The sequence below is a fragment of the Thunnus thynnus genome, chromosome 13 (genome assembly GCF_963924715.1).
Source record: "Thunnus thynnus chromosome 13, fThuThy2.1, whole genome shotgun sequence".
Lineage (NCBI taxonomy): Eukaryota > Metazoa > Chordata > Actinopteri > Scombriformes > Scombridae > Thunnus > Thunnus thynnus.
The window spans coordinates 20,579,999-20,596,263 of record NC_089529.1 but is presented as its reverse complement, the minus strand read 5'-3'; the positions used below and the strand labels follow the sequence as shown (position 1 = coordinate 20,596,263).

The 16,265-nt window shown below is 40.8% G+C and overlaps 1 protein-coding gene across 7 annotated transcripts in view; it reads right to left on the bottom strand.

Moving 5' to 3' along the window:
- rapgef6 (Rap guanine nucleotide exchange factor (GEF) 6) overlaps positions 1 to 16,265 on the bottom strand; it is a 158,611-nt gene that overhangs the window by 33,591 nt on the left and 108,755 nt on the right. For all 7 annotated transcript variants that reach the window (XM_067608570.1, XM_067608571.1, XM_067608572.1 and 4 more), the window contains 9 exons: positions 15,710 to 15,890; positions 13,677 to 13,813; positions 11,490 to 11,648; positions 9,600 to 9,752; positions 7,411 to 7,575; positions 6,084 to 6,191; positions 5,461 to 5,664; positions 3,088 to 3,196; positions 2,713 to 2,956 (listed from right to left, as the gene is read on the bottom strand). In XM_067608570.1, the coding sequence (XP_067464671.1) occupies positions 2,713 to 2,956; positions 3,088 to 3,196; positions 5,461 to 5,664; positions 6,084 to 6,191; positions 7,411 to 7,575; positions 9,600 to 9,752; positions 11,490 to 11,648; positions 13,677 to 13,813; positions 15,710 to 15,890 (1,460 nt within the window). The remainder of the gene's footprint in view (positions 1 to 2,712; positions 2,957 to 3,087; positions 3,197 to 5,460; positions 5,665 to 6,083; positions 6,192 to 7,410; positions 7,576 to 9,599; positions 9,753 to 11,489; positions 11,649 to 13,676; positions 13,814 to 15,709; positions 15,891 to 16,265) is intronic.

Below are 16,265 nucleotides of genomic sequence, written 5' to 3'. Positions count from 1 at the left end.
AGGCCATAAGACTGAAATGTTACGCCTCTGTTTGTTAAAATGTTCCATTTTTGGTCTTGAGAGGGATAACAGTTAAACATGAGCCATTCAGCCAACGCCGACACATTTACCGTAATGTTAATCAATGTGTCGTGTTATTGAAAAAAAGAGAAATTAATAAGAAAAATTTTGTTTTGATTCTGATTCACACATTCAACTGCAAATGCAGCTATGATTAGAAATTGGTAGGCGGGGGATTTTTGTCTCAAACAATATGACGGCCAACTTATGTCATCACAGACTTGCCTTTATGACCTTTAGTGTGCAAGTGTGATCCTCCCGAAATGCAGCCTTCTTTTGTGGCTATAGACGGAGCTGTTAGTCCAAAACTTTTCTTTTTATCTTTCTAATTCCTGTCCAGGCAGGTCTACAACTGTAACAGATTAAAAATTTCCAATGCAATGCAGCAGTAGTGCAGTGAGCATACAGCAAATGGTGCACAAACACTTGCACCATACTTAGAGCAATATGCATTACTGTTTAGTACATGTTAGTGTATCACAAAGAGGTAGAGAGGATGAAATTGGCATCTTGGGACATGGAGGTTACTACTTTATTGTCATCTCACTAAATCACGTAGACTTCTGAGACAAACTGACTAGAGGCTAAACCCTCTGTCTATTGCTTTCCAATCTCAGGAAAGTAAATCAGCTGGGTTGGTCAATATGGGTTGTATGTAAAGGTGCATGCACAGGCCCAGACATCTTAATTTGACAGAAAAACGACTTGTTTATTGCCAGTGTGACCTTGTCATATAAAATTTTAGTCTGAAGTGGAGCACAATGTCGGCCAAGAACAAGAAAGAAGCAGCAGCAGTAACGGTGGGTTTGTGGTGTGTACATAAACTGGGCCAGAGCATCTGAATGTGATTTTACATTGTTAAACAAGGTTATTTTCCTCAATTAGGAGGTTTAAAAAGTGAGCGAAATGATTAAAAATGTAGCATTTGTGAGAAAGAGATTGTACCATAGCAACGGCGGTCACAGGTTGGATCCCTGTGAGAGCCAATGTGTCCTTAAAATGACAGTGAGTCCACTCTGTGTGTGTGTGTGTTTGTGTACTTAAAACTGCATGTTTCTGTCCTCAGAACAGCCTGTACCTTACCTAAGTATGCACACACAAACACACACCCAGTGGACAACTTTACGAAAGCTACCGTAGGAGGTTTATGCACTCAGAAAACCATCATCTCTCACAGCCTCCTCTCAAATTTTCCTCCTACAACAGCCACTGATGAATCCCGATTGACCCGTCTCATCTCCATTCTCATTTCCAGTCCCTTTAATCAGCTATCAGTTCCCTTGAATCAAAGAGCGGTTTGAATGGTGCCGCCTAGCAAAATAAAAAGCAATGAAAGGCCTTGTTTGGTCGATAAATAGAACGCAGAAGAGAGCCTTTCGAAGCCGTGCACCGAGCCGGATCAATGGCCGCGTGATAGCGTGTTGCGTTATGAGACAGAGCACAATCAGTTTTCATGCAAACTGTGTGGCTTTGTGGACATAATCACTGCTGAGCTGGAAACTGATAGAGTGGAGACAGTGAGAGAGACAAGTGAAAGGACATGGATATGCATGACAGTATTTGTCTGTGCCAGTGTGTGTGTGTATGTGTGAGTTTACAGTGTGTGTGAGAGCAGTGCCGACAGTTAGCTCTGTAATTAAGAAGGCGAGAACAGCGCCTTCTCTCTCTCCAGCATTGACACAGTATGGAGTTTAATGAGGCCTGGAAAGGAATGAAATGATGAAATGAAATCTAGTCTGTAACAGCACGTTGCGGGTGGAATATTGAATGTGAGCCTCCGTGTGCAGAATTACTTGCAATTGCTCCAGATGCTGCAAGTACAATGGCTGGTTATGGATCGCAGCGACAACGGCTTTATGATGATGATGATGATGATGCCTTTTACATTTTCATGATTTGGCAGGAATCTATTAATGTTAAGGAGCTGAAGATAAGTGAGAGTAGAAAGAAGATTGCATACCAGACAAACACGAATAAGAAAGTGCAAAAGCGAGCCGGAGTTTGAATTGGGACAGACTATCAGCGTGTTAGATTTGGCCCTCTTGCACACTGTTACTTATTATTGTGTACCACTACTTGCAGGTAAAAATTACAGTCACGAGTTGTGCGCAATCACGCCATTTCCTCATACCAAGACACGAGAGGAGGTTGAAATGTACTTCTCTATTGTTGTCTGAGGTGCCATTGCAACAAGAAGTTCAGTCAGTTAGATTTCTGCTCACGCCTCTAAGATTCTCTGTCTGCAAATGGTAACAGACTGCGGCAATACCGATGTAGACTCAGTAGACAGATCCAGTTAGACAGGGGTGCGTGCCGACCAACTTGTTTTATAGTCGGTTTTTGTAGAGGGTAAATCCACCTGAACTTACTTTGCTCATATATTAAACTCTCTCTATAAATCTCTTCAACATTCAGTTCATGCCATGTTGTGTTTAAGACTCATTTTTAGGTGAATAAAAAATTGTTTTTCACCATTCTGTGGCGTACACAGCCTTATAGGGGCATGTAAAGAACGTTGCTCAATAGTTTCCATATCTGATGAGTAAAATAGATAATGATAATGACACATATTTTACTGAAACATTTAACGTCAGTTCAATCAAGCACTTCCTGCAGCTACACAGGCGGCAGTATTTATATTAATTCTCTTACCTGAACGGTTTGGGTGGCAGTATACTGAAGCGCGTCTTCTCCAGCATCTTCCTGATCTTGTTTCGTCCTCCAGACACAGTGTTGGCCTTCATTTTCCTGGTGGCTTTGTGGTCTGTGGGGAACTCCATGTCTCCAGGAAGGTCAGGGATGGAGAAGCGATTGCCTTTTTTCTCCTGGATCTTGGGAATGTGAGGGCCGCCATTCTTCTTCTCGTGCATGATCCTGCTGAGGAGCTCTTTGAAGACTAGGTGGAAGAAGGTACAGAGAGAGATGAGGATCGGTCATTGTCTCGAATGATAAGCACTGATATGAACTGAAGATGATTGCACTCCATGTGCTTTAGTGTGCAAGTGCAAATACTGTGACCTCACTCACCAAATATGTTGGTTTTGACGGTGAGGGAGAGGTGCGTGTTATTTCTCAGGATGTCAACAGCTTTGGAGAAGGAGATGTTCTCAAAGTTCTGACCATTGATCTCCATGATCTAAAACAAGACAGCAAAAAAATAGCAAGACTGATTCAAAGGTAGAAATAGACACAGAGGTAGACATGGACTTATCTGGGGGAAAATAACACCAATTGAAATTCCCAATAAAAATTTAAACTTTTAGATTATCCTAAACTGAAAACAAATAGGATGTTTTCTGGTCTTCCTGCAATTTTCTTGATTCAGCATATCTGTACATAGTTTACTAAATTTAAAGAGTGAACAACGTGGTTCCAGTCCTCTCAGAATGACACGAAAAGAGAAGTGTGCACTTCAGTGTGGCTGTTGGACAGCTTGACTTGAACACTGTCCAGTAGTTTGCAGCAGTTAATAATACAATAAGAAACAGTTAGTCAGTCCATTAACTGTATTAAACAATACAGAGCGTTTGTAATCATTCATGGTAAAGCTTTTAATAATTTAGAGTAGGAATGTGAATAAAGTTGTGTAGTAGTTTAAGAGACTGCCCCTGAAACAGTGTCTGCCAACAACTCAAGACAAAGGAGTCTGTTATCTAACCTCTTGCTCACTGTGACACACTCATAAAGACAAAAGTTTCAGAACTATAGCTGCGACAACAGGAAGCACACAAGCGCGAGAGTAAAGACCGTAAATAGGAACCAAATATGAGAGTACAGTCATAAAAGTACTCGATCTGAATAATCAGTTAAACGAGCTTTCACATGTAACAGAAGCTCAGTTTAACCGCAAATACAGCAGATGAATCTTTTGTTTAACTCATAGCCATCCTCTGAGGTTGTAGCAGGCCATGTTACAACTTTTCAATTAGTTAAATTAAATACAATTAGCAAGGATAACATTTTGGGGGGAAAAGATGGATATTTGGAGAGAAATTGTCCCTGATAAACATTTGGTAGTCAGATGCATATATTATTTTACCATCGTTTCTTACACATTTTCTCAAACTGTATCAGATCGTATGCAGTGCACTAATGAACTATGAACTTTATCCAAATATTTTTATTGCAGTTCAAGTTTCAAATCAGGGCTTTGGCCGAACTGCTGAGCAAAATTTGTAGTTTCTTCTTGAAGCCACTCCAGTTTTGTGATGTTTGTGGTCTTCAGGACTTTGTACTGAAACGTACATTTTTACACAAGTTTGAGGTACTTAAGAGTATTTCACTTTGATGATCTCGCTTTATCTGGTTCTCTTTTCTGTTACCTAAATGCTGAACAGTCTTGGGAGTCCCAACTGCTGAGAAGTATTACATGATGCCATCAACACCATGCCACAGGTGATGAAGGATACCTGGTTCTAGATACAATACTGTCCAGCTTGTCTCATTATAGACCAGACAATATCATCACAGGCTCTCAGAGTACCTGACACAAGTGCTGTTTGTTGAACTCCAGACGGGCAGTTGTATGCCTTCTACTCAGGAGAGGCTTCCATGTAGCCACTCCAACATAAAGACACGACTGATGAAGTGTTGCGGAGATGGTTAAAATGCAGAAGGGTCTCCCTTCACCATGAAGGGACTGTTTGAGAGGTTCTTGTTCACCTAGGTGATCAAAGCACTTCTTGATCTAAAGCTGGCCGAACTGCTTCTCAATATTCACCATGATGATGCTCACTGTGCACAAGTGTATCTCTGAGGTCTATGAGTGCTTTGGACTTGATAGTTTAGTTTTTGCTCTGGCCTCAAGAGTCTCAAGAATAATGAAGTGAATTTGGTGTAATATGAGCAAACCGTCACGTCGCAACCTTCAAAAAAGGACTGCTGACCTTGTGACCAGATCATCAGACTATATTTAACTAAAACCTCACTGACAAAATGGTGAAAGACCTGTGCTCCTGTTGTGAAGATGACTCAACTCTAACATAAGCATGCATCATTCTGAATGTTAAATTTCTGCTTTCTGCAACATATATCACATCACATTAAATATTTAATTATGTAACTTTATGCAATATATTTCACATTTATCTAAGCCATGGCTGGATGCAGAGCCTTGATGGTTCTCCATTCTATGGATGTAATTAGGGACTGATTCACATCTAGAGATGCACACAAAGGCAATAAACCATTTGCTAAGATAATGATCGAGCAATACTCTGGTTCCTGAGGTAGAATTAGGTACAATCGACAACCACACAGGCCTATAATCACAGTAAAGAACACTTCTCACAGATGTTATGGCTTCAGCACACCTAACAGCTGCTCTGTTAGGTGTGATTTGTAAAAAAAAAAAAGTACATTCTTTATTATAGCGCAGGATGTCGCATTATATCCTCTCACCTGATCTCCCCGTTTGAGTCCGGCCTCTGCAGCCTTGCTCCCTTCTTTCACGGACTCAACAAAGATGCCGAATCCTCTCTCGCTGCCGCCCAGCACGTCAAAGTAGAGCGGTGACTCCCTGGACGCCTTCTGCAGAGTGATCTGCCTCCACTTAGCCTTGGCTGCACATGCGATGTTCAGCAGCCGCAAATGGCCCTTCATTTTCTGACAGGGAGTGGAAAAACAGGACGATGAGCCTGAGGAGTCTCGCATTCAAATTAGCTTTTGTTTCCTAAGGTGAGCTATGTAATTTTGGATGGAAAAACAAGCTGCAAATGTAATAATGTGCGAATGCTTCAAGCTGATTTCAAACCATTTTTGTTTATTGCATGAGAATATAAATTATATTTTGATATTTGTTTAATTTGAGCTACAACTCTGACAAGACAAGTGCTGCAGGAATGTCTTTGGGGACTCTTGCTGTCTTGTAGTTTTAAGTATTTATGATACAGTGATAAAACTTTGCAAAACAGATGGTAGACGTTTGTGATTAGTGTAGCGAGTGACAACAAGTGACAACACAAAAGATACAAAAGATAAGCAGAATAAATAAAGCTCAAATTTAGACTGATGTTTCATCTTACTGTGACTTCTAGATGTTTCTCAAATTCCTCCAGGAAGCGTGTCATAGCCGGGTCACCCTCAAAGTCATTGAAGTGGTTGTTGACCCACAGCAGCACTGTTCTCGTTACCTGTGAGATACAATAAGGGCTTTATTCAGCGCAGAGACAAAACATACGTACCTTTACACTTCCTGTGACAATTTATTTTTACTCCACAGTTCTTCAAAGACCTTGCACTTGAGAGAGCTTGTGCAAAATGCATATAGTGTAGGTGTTAGGTTAAGGGTCATATTCGACTACATAGCAACAGGAGCTGGTAGGGTTCAGCGTATTGCTCAAGGACTCTTAAGTAGGCTAAATGCTTGGCAACGAGAGTGTTTGAAGTGCCGTCTTGTCTATTCACTACAGTATGTCACCATGTTGGCAGAAACTGCACATACAGTATATGTGATAAATATCTTATCAATATATCACAGTGACATTAGTTAATGCTACTTTAAATGGTAGAAAAAAATCTGCAGTAGCTTGTAACACATGAGAAACAGCAGGGAGGCTAAATAATGACCTAGTGTACTGTAGCAGAGAGGATTTAAGGATGGTTGATCACTTAATTTTGTTCCACAGTAATTAGAAGACAAAATAAAGCAAAGGGGCGTTGGGAAACAATTATTTCGGCAAATTTACACTACATGGTAACATTGTTCTAACCTTTGCGAAAGGTCAGAGCAGAAACCAATACATCACCACAGAGCATTAATCAATGGCCACTTTTCACTCTCTTTGGTTTCTCACACCATCTCTCTTCCTCTCTTTACACATTCTGTTACTTTCCCTCTGCTCGTTCTGTACGGGATTAGGTCCTGTTTAACGGGGTTGAAGATTATAAGCCTGAATGACAACCCCATAAAGACTATTGACAGAACAAGACTAATCTTAGGTTAAAGCAGTTATGGACAGTGGGAGTGTCTGGCATGAACAAATTGCTGTTGGGCTCAAGGACAGCTGAGCTGGCTGAACTCGTATTGATCGGCATGTGAGCGGCACAACACATGAATTTCCATCAACACGCATGAATACAAAACATTAGGAGTGCCAATAGAAGTATAAGGACCGGCATTTAAAACTGCACACACACACACACAAATAGCACAGAATGGCATGCTCATAAGCTTCTCTACCCTGCAACATTTACACACACACTTTAACATTCCCATCCAAGACAACTGACCCACTTGACATTTCAAGTCCACTCACACCTTTGTCCACTCACACACAAACTTAAGTACGGACACACATACAGATCTTGCAGGTGCCAGCCTACTACACACTCACACACACACACACTCACTGTGTCTCGGAGGGTTTCTATCTGGAACCACTCCAGCAGCTTCTTGCCGACCTCCATGGGACTTGACAGGAAGGTCCTGTAGGTCAGCAGGAAGTCTTCGATGTAGGTGGGGTCCACCACCGATGGTTCCTCCACCAGGTGCATGATCAGACGCTCTGGGGTTCCCTAGGGTGAAAAATACACACACATATATATATATAAAATGATACATAGAGAAAAACATACAGACTCATACATACACATGTAAGACGGCTAAAATCACACAAGGGCACACATTGATGTGAGCAGGCGCAAGAACACACACACACAAGCCAATTTGAATAAATTATGTCGACATTAATCATAAAAGTGACAAGGACATGAACTATAAAGATGCAGCTATTGAACAGAGCTGTCGGTCAACCATCAATAAAACAAAGACGTGTGCTCTCTCACACACACACACACACACACACACACAGAAAATAGCTCTTTTACAAAAGCACAATCAATTTGTTGATCGGGTATCTTTGCTGAGGATTTGTGTAAAATCGGTATCTACATCTTTTAATTTTTATTCATACGGAACAGATGTACAATGTCCACAACACAGAACGTATACTCCTCTGTTTTCAGTGAGTTTGTTGATGTCGTCAGATCAGGAGTTTCTTAGGGAAACGATTCATTTGACGGGGAACAGAAACTAGAAAGGCATCCAGTTTTGTCTGACACAAAAAGAACAGAGCCAAAAACAGAAGCGGAAATGCTAACATTTGTGAATTGACTCATCTCCACTGGATGTGGTTTGGAGCCAACAGCCTTCCTCGAAGCAGCCGCCAAGAGAATCATTCAGGCCCATTATATGATCAATACCTGGCTGCCTCGGGAGGCTCGGGAAAAGGATCAAAAGGCCTTGGAGCGCACTGCAATGTAGCGTACAAGAAAATGCTCCGGCAAATCATTTCGATTATACATGTTCTGCTTGGTACAGTGGTTTGACAGCTAAACTAAGGAACAAACTGCAGGTGATGCAAAATAATACTATTTGGTATTTATTAAATGCATCCCCTCATGTTGGTAGTGATGAATTCAGAAGAAAAGGAGTGCAGCTAGTACGGCTCAGAGTAGAACAACAGAAGCTGCATCATATATACAATATTATAAATGGGTTAGCTCCTCTAGACTTGTGTCCTCAGATAACAATAGTCCATACTCAGAATAACTATAATCAGGGCCAGTGTGCATCCATGTAAAGTGCCTCGAGTGAATAATGTAGCCAGAAGTTCCTTTTTTTTTACACTGGTGCCATGTTGTGGAACAGCCTTCTGCTACACATCAAGATTTTAAATATGAGAGGGGCTTATAGAAGTCAGGTTAGGACTTTTTTTTTTATGGAACTGGGTAACAGATATATAATGAAATCTGCAAACACTATTACTTTAGCTGTCCTTGTCCTTGTGTGAGAGTTATTTTTTATTTCTTAAATTGTGGTGATGTGTTTTTGGATTTCAGGATTGTATTATTTATTTTTTATGTTGAATGTGTTTCTTTATGTTTTCTTTGTCTTGTTGGAAATAAGTGTTTTTACTTCACCATGCTATCCTTTGGATTTTCATTTTTTATGTGTCTGTTTAATCCATAAACAAAATCAATTAATCAATCAGTCAGTCAATCAACCATGAACAACTTAGAACACTGAGCTGCTGCATTGATGTTTTTGCAGAGTAACTGTATGTGAAGGCATGGTTGATTCATAATGAGTCGGTACTCAAATCAATTCAAGGCATTTCACTATATTTAGTGTGTAAAAATTACAGAGTGATAAATTGTGAGATTAAACATGCTCATTAACTAACTGGCATGCAGTTTAACCTTAACCTTGGGCATTAAACCTCCCTGGTGTTGTTCCCTGGCTCATCTTGTTTAAAATATGTTCTTGAATAAGTTATCAAAGGTTGGGCTCTGGGAGAAACTAGTCTAACTTGACCTTACATTTGAACCCCAAGAGATCCTGCATCTCTACTTTTCCATCCACAGTGGATTCACATTTTGTAGAAACACTAATAACACGTTACTTTATTGATCCTTGTCAGAACAGAAACCATGGGGATTCAGTGGAAACTTGAGAATTGCAAAAACACTTTCTTGAACCCTGGTTGAACTCCCTTAAAGTGTAAAAGCAGAACACTCGGACATTTAAAGTCACTAACCTTGATGACAATGTGTCCCTTCCTGGTCCCGCTGCGGTCAAGCTCGCGGTGCTCTTTGACCATCACAATCTCCCCTTCCTCCTCCACCTTGTGTGTGTTCTTCTCCACATGGTTGAGGATGCGCCAGTAGTCCTCTTGGGCGATGCAGACGAACTGGTCGAGGATGACATGTGGACAGCGGGTGAACTTGTAGTAGAGCATAACACTGCTCTGCACCGCATTCGGGTACTCAAACAATAACACAGAAGAAGCATGATGGCGGGCAGAGAGAGGCATGGGAGGGATGGACGGAAGAAGGAAGGAAAGTTTAACCAGACTACTTCTTACACTAAACTAAACCCGAGTAAAAAAAAGCTTAATATAAGTACCTATAACGGTCCAAAATCCTCTCAACTAGCCATTTCGCAGAAGTATCCTTCTCTACAATCCGATACTGCAGCTAAACTGACTTCCCTTTATATCACACAGCAAGGCATGACTCTTTACTACACTACAACACTCTCTCTTGCTGTGCTTTCCTTGACTAAATCATCAATTTCTGCATTTGTGTCGCTAAGCCCTACCTCTGTAACTTCCTGTGTATAAGAAGACAGGAAATGCTTGAATGTAGCGGAGGAACTGGGCAGTGTGGACAGACGGGCTGTTACCACAATTAGGTGATTGGCTTCTTTTACCCTCGTTAACTCACGCATCACATCTCTATATTAAGACTGTCTCTCTGTGAGAAAGCTGAATATGATCTGAGAAACGCTTTGTGGAGATGTAGAATAGGCCCGTGACTTAATTGACAACCAAGATTCTGTATTTTAAAAGGTATACCAAACTTTATGCTATCATATTATTCCAAATGTCAACTTTTACAACAAATGGTGAAGGTAAATGAAAATGTCTGCAATTATTTTGCTATGGCTGCAAACTTCTATACCGTAGTCAAACAAAGATATGAAACGACACTTTCTGGCAGGAGTTAAGGAGTGTGCAGAAAAAACAACAACAAAAAAACACCCAAAACACTCGTCATATGACAAAAATTAACCCCAAAACTATTGTGACATTCTCCCATTGGTGAATGTGTGTTATTTAAAAGTTTTGATATGTTGTGCTGTGTGGCTCCTCCTCCCTTGTGCTATTGGCTGGTACATCTTGGGACCTGCAGCCAATCACTGCCCATCTGTGGGTATATAAAAGGCAGAGGAGCTGCACTTTTATGCCCCTCAGGCCACTTTTTGCTGCCTGCTTACACCAAAAGTTTATGAGTATGTAGAGATATTTTGTCAGGATTTAGTCCATACTGTAGCTCTGCTGTATGTTGTTGTCAGGTTAATGTCAGAAAGTTAGTGATTTTTACTGTTAGATTTCAGTTAATTCATTATCTTAATTTGTGTTGTGTTTTAAGTTTCAACTTCTACTTCAAGTCCTCGCCAGGAAGCTCAGTAGAGGAGAGCTGCCATCTTTGTTTCATTCTCTTTTCTCCTTTTTTTTGTATTGATATGGAGTTTTAGTATTGTAAGCTTTTCTTTTGGGGTAGTCTATCTAGTATTGTGGTTTTGTTTCTAATCAGGGTTGGTTGGTTGGTTTGCTATTTTAGCTGGGTCTCTCTCTAAAGTCACACTTTTGCTTCAATAACTGTCAATAAAAGACTGAAAATCTGAACAAACTGACTCTTCATATTCTTCATCTAGATTTATGTTACTACACTCTCCTCAAGACCTAGAAAAGCACATACACGTGTTTCCAGGCAACCTGTTAAATGCTATCAGTGTATCTCTTAACTACAAAAACACATTATCACACAGTTTATTAATAATCACACTGAGGCTGTAAATGTACATCAACCTTTTGTTTTAGCAAACAGCTGAAACAAATTTTGAGGGCTTTTGTCTGCTTTACCTGGCAGTCGTCCCCCTTGGTGCGAACTTCTCCGTTCATGTACTGTTTGTCCAGTGAGGGTGAGATGCCAAAACTGTTGCCCATACAGAGAGTTTCCACTCTTCCCTCTGGGTGGCTGATCTCCACTGCCCCGTTCAGGATAACATACCAGAGGTCCAGCTGCAGACAGAGGTGCACACAGTCAACATCATCAAGATCATCAAACATACGATATCAAACGTTTTTGGTCTGCAGAAGATCTATTGCCAATACTATGTATGTGTAAATAATGTGTTTGACTCATCATTAAAAAAGAACTTGGCACAATTTTACCTTAAATCATTAGATTTCAAAAAGCACACTGGATATCACTGTAATGTAATACCTCTGATATATTTCAACAGGATGACTGAAAGGATTTGGAATAAGTGGCACTATGCAGGCAACAGACCTATAATGCTTCACAAGAATGACTGTTAAAATGGCTATATATTACAAACTGACATTTGGTATATTGTGAACATAATGTGGTGTCGTGTGCCGTGTGAGGTATGAGTATGGCGGTGAAGAGGTATTGTGTCTCTGGTGGTTGCTTTTGAGCTGGCAGGCATAATATAACAAGCCATTCATCCAGAGTGTGAGCGGATGGAGGGAGGGTGAACGAGCCCTGGGCTCCCTCCGCAACTATAACTGATATTTCCTCCTCATTGCCTTTTCATTCTCACATTGTTTCTCACCCAGCAAATCCCCAACTCTCTCAGTGCTTCTCACTTTCTCTCCTCATCGGTTTCTCTCTCTCTTTCAGTCACCCTTCCAGTCAGCCTCATGCTTTATATTTCTCAGCAATGATGAAAAAGTAAGGTAAGCTAACCAATCACAGATATTTTGTACACAAAAGTCTTTGAGCAGATATTTTCCTAAGGTTTGCATATATTTAACACTTTTCATTGCGTTAAATTCAAAAACATTACTTGTCAAGTTCTTATTTTTCACATAAAATGGCGAGTAAAGAAACTTTAGCTGGTTGCACTCCTCACTACGATTATGACAGTCCTTGTTGTGTTCCTCTTCCTCTCTGTCCTCTGGAGCACTTTACCTCCCTTTTTTACTTCTGTTAGACCACTTTAGACTCATTTTTATTTTCCTTTCCCTCTCTCGCTCACTTAGCAGAGTCGTGTTCAGTCGTGAGCAGAGCCGAGTGCTTCTCTTTGACCTTCAACACGAGTCCGCAGAGAGTCAGACAGAGTGAAGGAGACCTGTCCATCACCTGCCTCGACACGGAGAGTACGGAAACACATACGTGCATGCCTATTCGTATATACTTTTAACAAACGTGTGTGCGCATGCTTTTGTCTTGATGATTCCCGTCCTCCTGAGCTTGGCGGCTTGGCTATTCATTGCCATTTATCACCCTGTCGGTTCTAATGCTGCTGTGTGTAACCAAACAGCCATGACAGAACGCCCGTTTCTCAGGCATGTAACTTAATTAATTAGCTGTGTAGCAGCACGAGTGATTGACGGGGCTTTTACTCTGCAGTGACTTTGCACATACCGGTTTCTGTATGTGAATTGGCTTTGGATAGACTGGAAGATGGTGCGTCTGTGCACACGGAAACATGTTTTTATACCAGTATGTGTTCTTTTTAATCCCGGTGTCTGTGTGGTTCTCTGTGCTTGTGTGCAATTTTTTGTGCTTTTTCTTGCATATCTTGTCTTTGCATGTTCACTCATGCTGGCCTACTGCAACACGCTTCATGTGTGAGTGCGTTAGTGTGTGTTTTTTTTGGAAGGTTACATCACTGTTTTACAGGTTATGGAAACACAAATTTAAAATGTTTTAACTGTAATTATATTAACAACCCAATTAAGAATCAGCAAGCCAGCAAACACATCTTAATTCTGACTAAAGAAAGATAAACGGCAATTTAATTGTTAAGGGAATTCAGTGTAATCGTGTTAATGAATGACATGAAGAACGTATTTTGCATGTTGTAATTACTCTGTAATTAATATAAGTGAGACATGCAGCAAAAGAGCTCGGTAACATAAAAATATAATACTTCTAATTAAAGTAAAGTATTTTTAATACTTCTGAAAGCCTTGAATTGAGGACATTAATGTAAATACTTCCACAGACTTTTATGGGGTCCACAGTAACTGTACACTTCTGTTTACAAATGTCTTTGTGTGTTATTAGTTCATTCCTACCTCTTGTTTGTCGTGCAGTACAACTGTGCCAGCCTGCTCCACCACCTCAAACACCATGACGCTACACAAGTCCCTCCGCACAGACATGGTCATGTTGGCGAAGGCAGGCAGCTGGTGCATGAACTCCAGTAGTTGCTCTGTTCGGCACAAGAAAGGGAAGAGGGCAAATATTAGAAGAGAGAAAAGCAACTAGACAGAGGTGGAAAAAAAAACGTAAGCTTTGTGAAACATGGAAAAAGCACGTATCGACTTGACTTGTGTGTCCACAGCGATGCCGCTCAGGTGTGCAGGTAAAACACTCCACTGATTTTTCCCGCTCACCGTTTTCCATTTCTGAAACAAACTATGGACTTTTAAACGGTCCCTACAGCAAGCAAACCTTATGCACACACATCAGGGCTGCTGTCTATCTATCATCAAGTATAATGATTGCTTTTCATCATATATACAGTATGATGTTTAAGACAGATAATTGTATATCTCAATACTTTTCATCCATTCACTCCAAGCTAATGACCACATTTTTTAAAAACTAAGTTAATGGTCTTGGTCAGTGTTTAAAATGTTCATGCCTACTGAGAAATGTTCACACCCTGTTCCTTCCCCACTGATCTTCTGTCTGCCTCCTCTGCACTGTGGTTGAGAACAGAGTGACCTAGCCAGGTGCAGCCCGGCTCAGTATCTCCCTTTCATTCCCCCTGTTGTTATCGCCTCATTCATTTCCTCTCCGTCTCTGTCCTTCGGTCCTTGGGCCAAGCAGTCACAGCATTTTCAATATTTTTAAAACAGTTTTAACTACCAGATGGCTGGGGATTCATCAGACGACCGAAAACACGGAACACAGAAAGTTTAGATTCAATTTAAAATGTATTGATTACAATGAGTGGAATCTTTCCTGACAAAGTAAATCATCAATCTGGTGAGCTAAGCTGATTAACGGTAAACTAGACAAGGTTATATATTTAAAAATAAACACTTCTTATCTAAGAGCTTAAGTTTGACTATAGCAAACTGGCAATATCAACCAATAAAGCTTCAGTGCAATGTTTTTACTCAGTCAGTAATGGCGTCTATATCAATTATCAGGCTGTAATCTTGATGGGGATGTATTATAACTACTTTGATGATGATGTTAATGATTTGCTAAAGCATTTCCACATTTGAAAGCCGACTGAGAAGAAGATCTTTGATCATTTATTTGGGAAAAGACTTCCAGAGAGTCTCTGGTTGGGAAACACCAACTGAACTGTTAAAATCAAATGTGATTAAAGACAATTATAATAAAAATTGTTGGATTAAGTCCCTAGGAGATCTGGAAACTGACATCCTCTAAGTTTAAACATTTAGTTCCCGCTGGTGTTGAATCAAAGGTTTCAAATTTGCAAGGCTGAACTGAAGCAAGATTTATTAATGAAGAAAACATGTATTTATTTATTTATTCAAAAACGATGTGAGCCAGGGTTGAACTTGGGCTAGACACGCCCTCCTCTCCCTTCATCTCTCTCACTCTTTCCTCTGACTGAACTGTGAGTCACTGAGCCAGTCAGTGCTGAAGGCCATGAGAAGGCCAGCCTGCCAGCAGGCACACAGCGGGCCATGCCTTTACAGCTTCCCTCAGCTCTCTGATGTGGTCACCTTCTCCTCCAGGACCCCACTGGGTTCCGCTAATGAGGTCGTCTCTGATTGCCTGCTTAAAAATACACTGGAAGGGCATTGGTGTTTAGAGACCACTGCGAGGGGTCTTTTTGAGAGAGGGACATTTTTATCTCCCTTGGGTGTGCTCACTGAATGATAGATGCTGTCGCTGAAGGCTGTGTCTCACGGACATGCAGTCCAAAAATAGCAACAGAGAGTGCCCAAGTCCAACAAAGAGGGAGAAAGTGACTTGCATTTAAGTGCAAGTGTATGTCATTCAAGACAAGCAAGAGATAATTTTCTTTTCATGCAATTTGAAGTTTGTTGAACACTTAAAGCAATGAAGACATATAGGACAGAAAGAGACTTTGTTAAGAGCAGCATAGAGTTAGACTGACCGATGTCATCGTCGTTGCGGTCGGCTGGGTCTTTTTCAAGACACTCTCGGACCAGGTCTCGGCCCAGAAGAGTGTCCGAAGCTCTCTCAAGGTCCTCGTCTTCTTCTTCCTCTTCTTCGCTGTCCACCGCAGCCTCTGGAAGTCCAGATAGGTCCACATCTCCCAGCTCGCTCTCTGTAGCCTGGAGTGGATAAAACAGCACAGTGGTTGGTAACAATGTGAGGAAAGAAGGAAGGAGTGAAGTAAGGAAAGAACTGATTTGAATGACAACGCTGAACTTAGAGAAATAATTCAGCTTCTTATGTGTTAACTAGGAAAAACTGCATCTTATAGAATTTCAGAAAATGTTATAATTTTAGATTAGGTTTCATTCGCCTAAGGGTTAAACCTGCTTAACTCAAAAGGACTATTTGAAGCAATAATATGACCTAGAAATTAATATTGGAGAGTGGTGTGCACCATGACAAGATGGTTGGCAGGCCCTGCAACAGTGTCCTATTGTAAGTTCTTCACTGTGGTATTCAGGCAACAACACTATTATGACACGATAAAGATT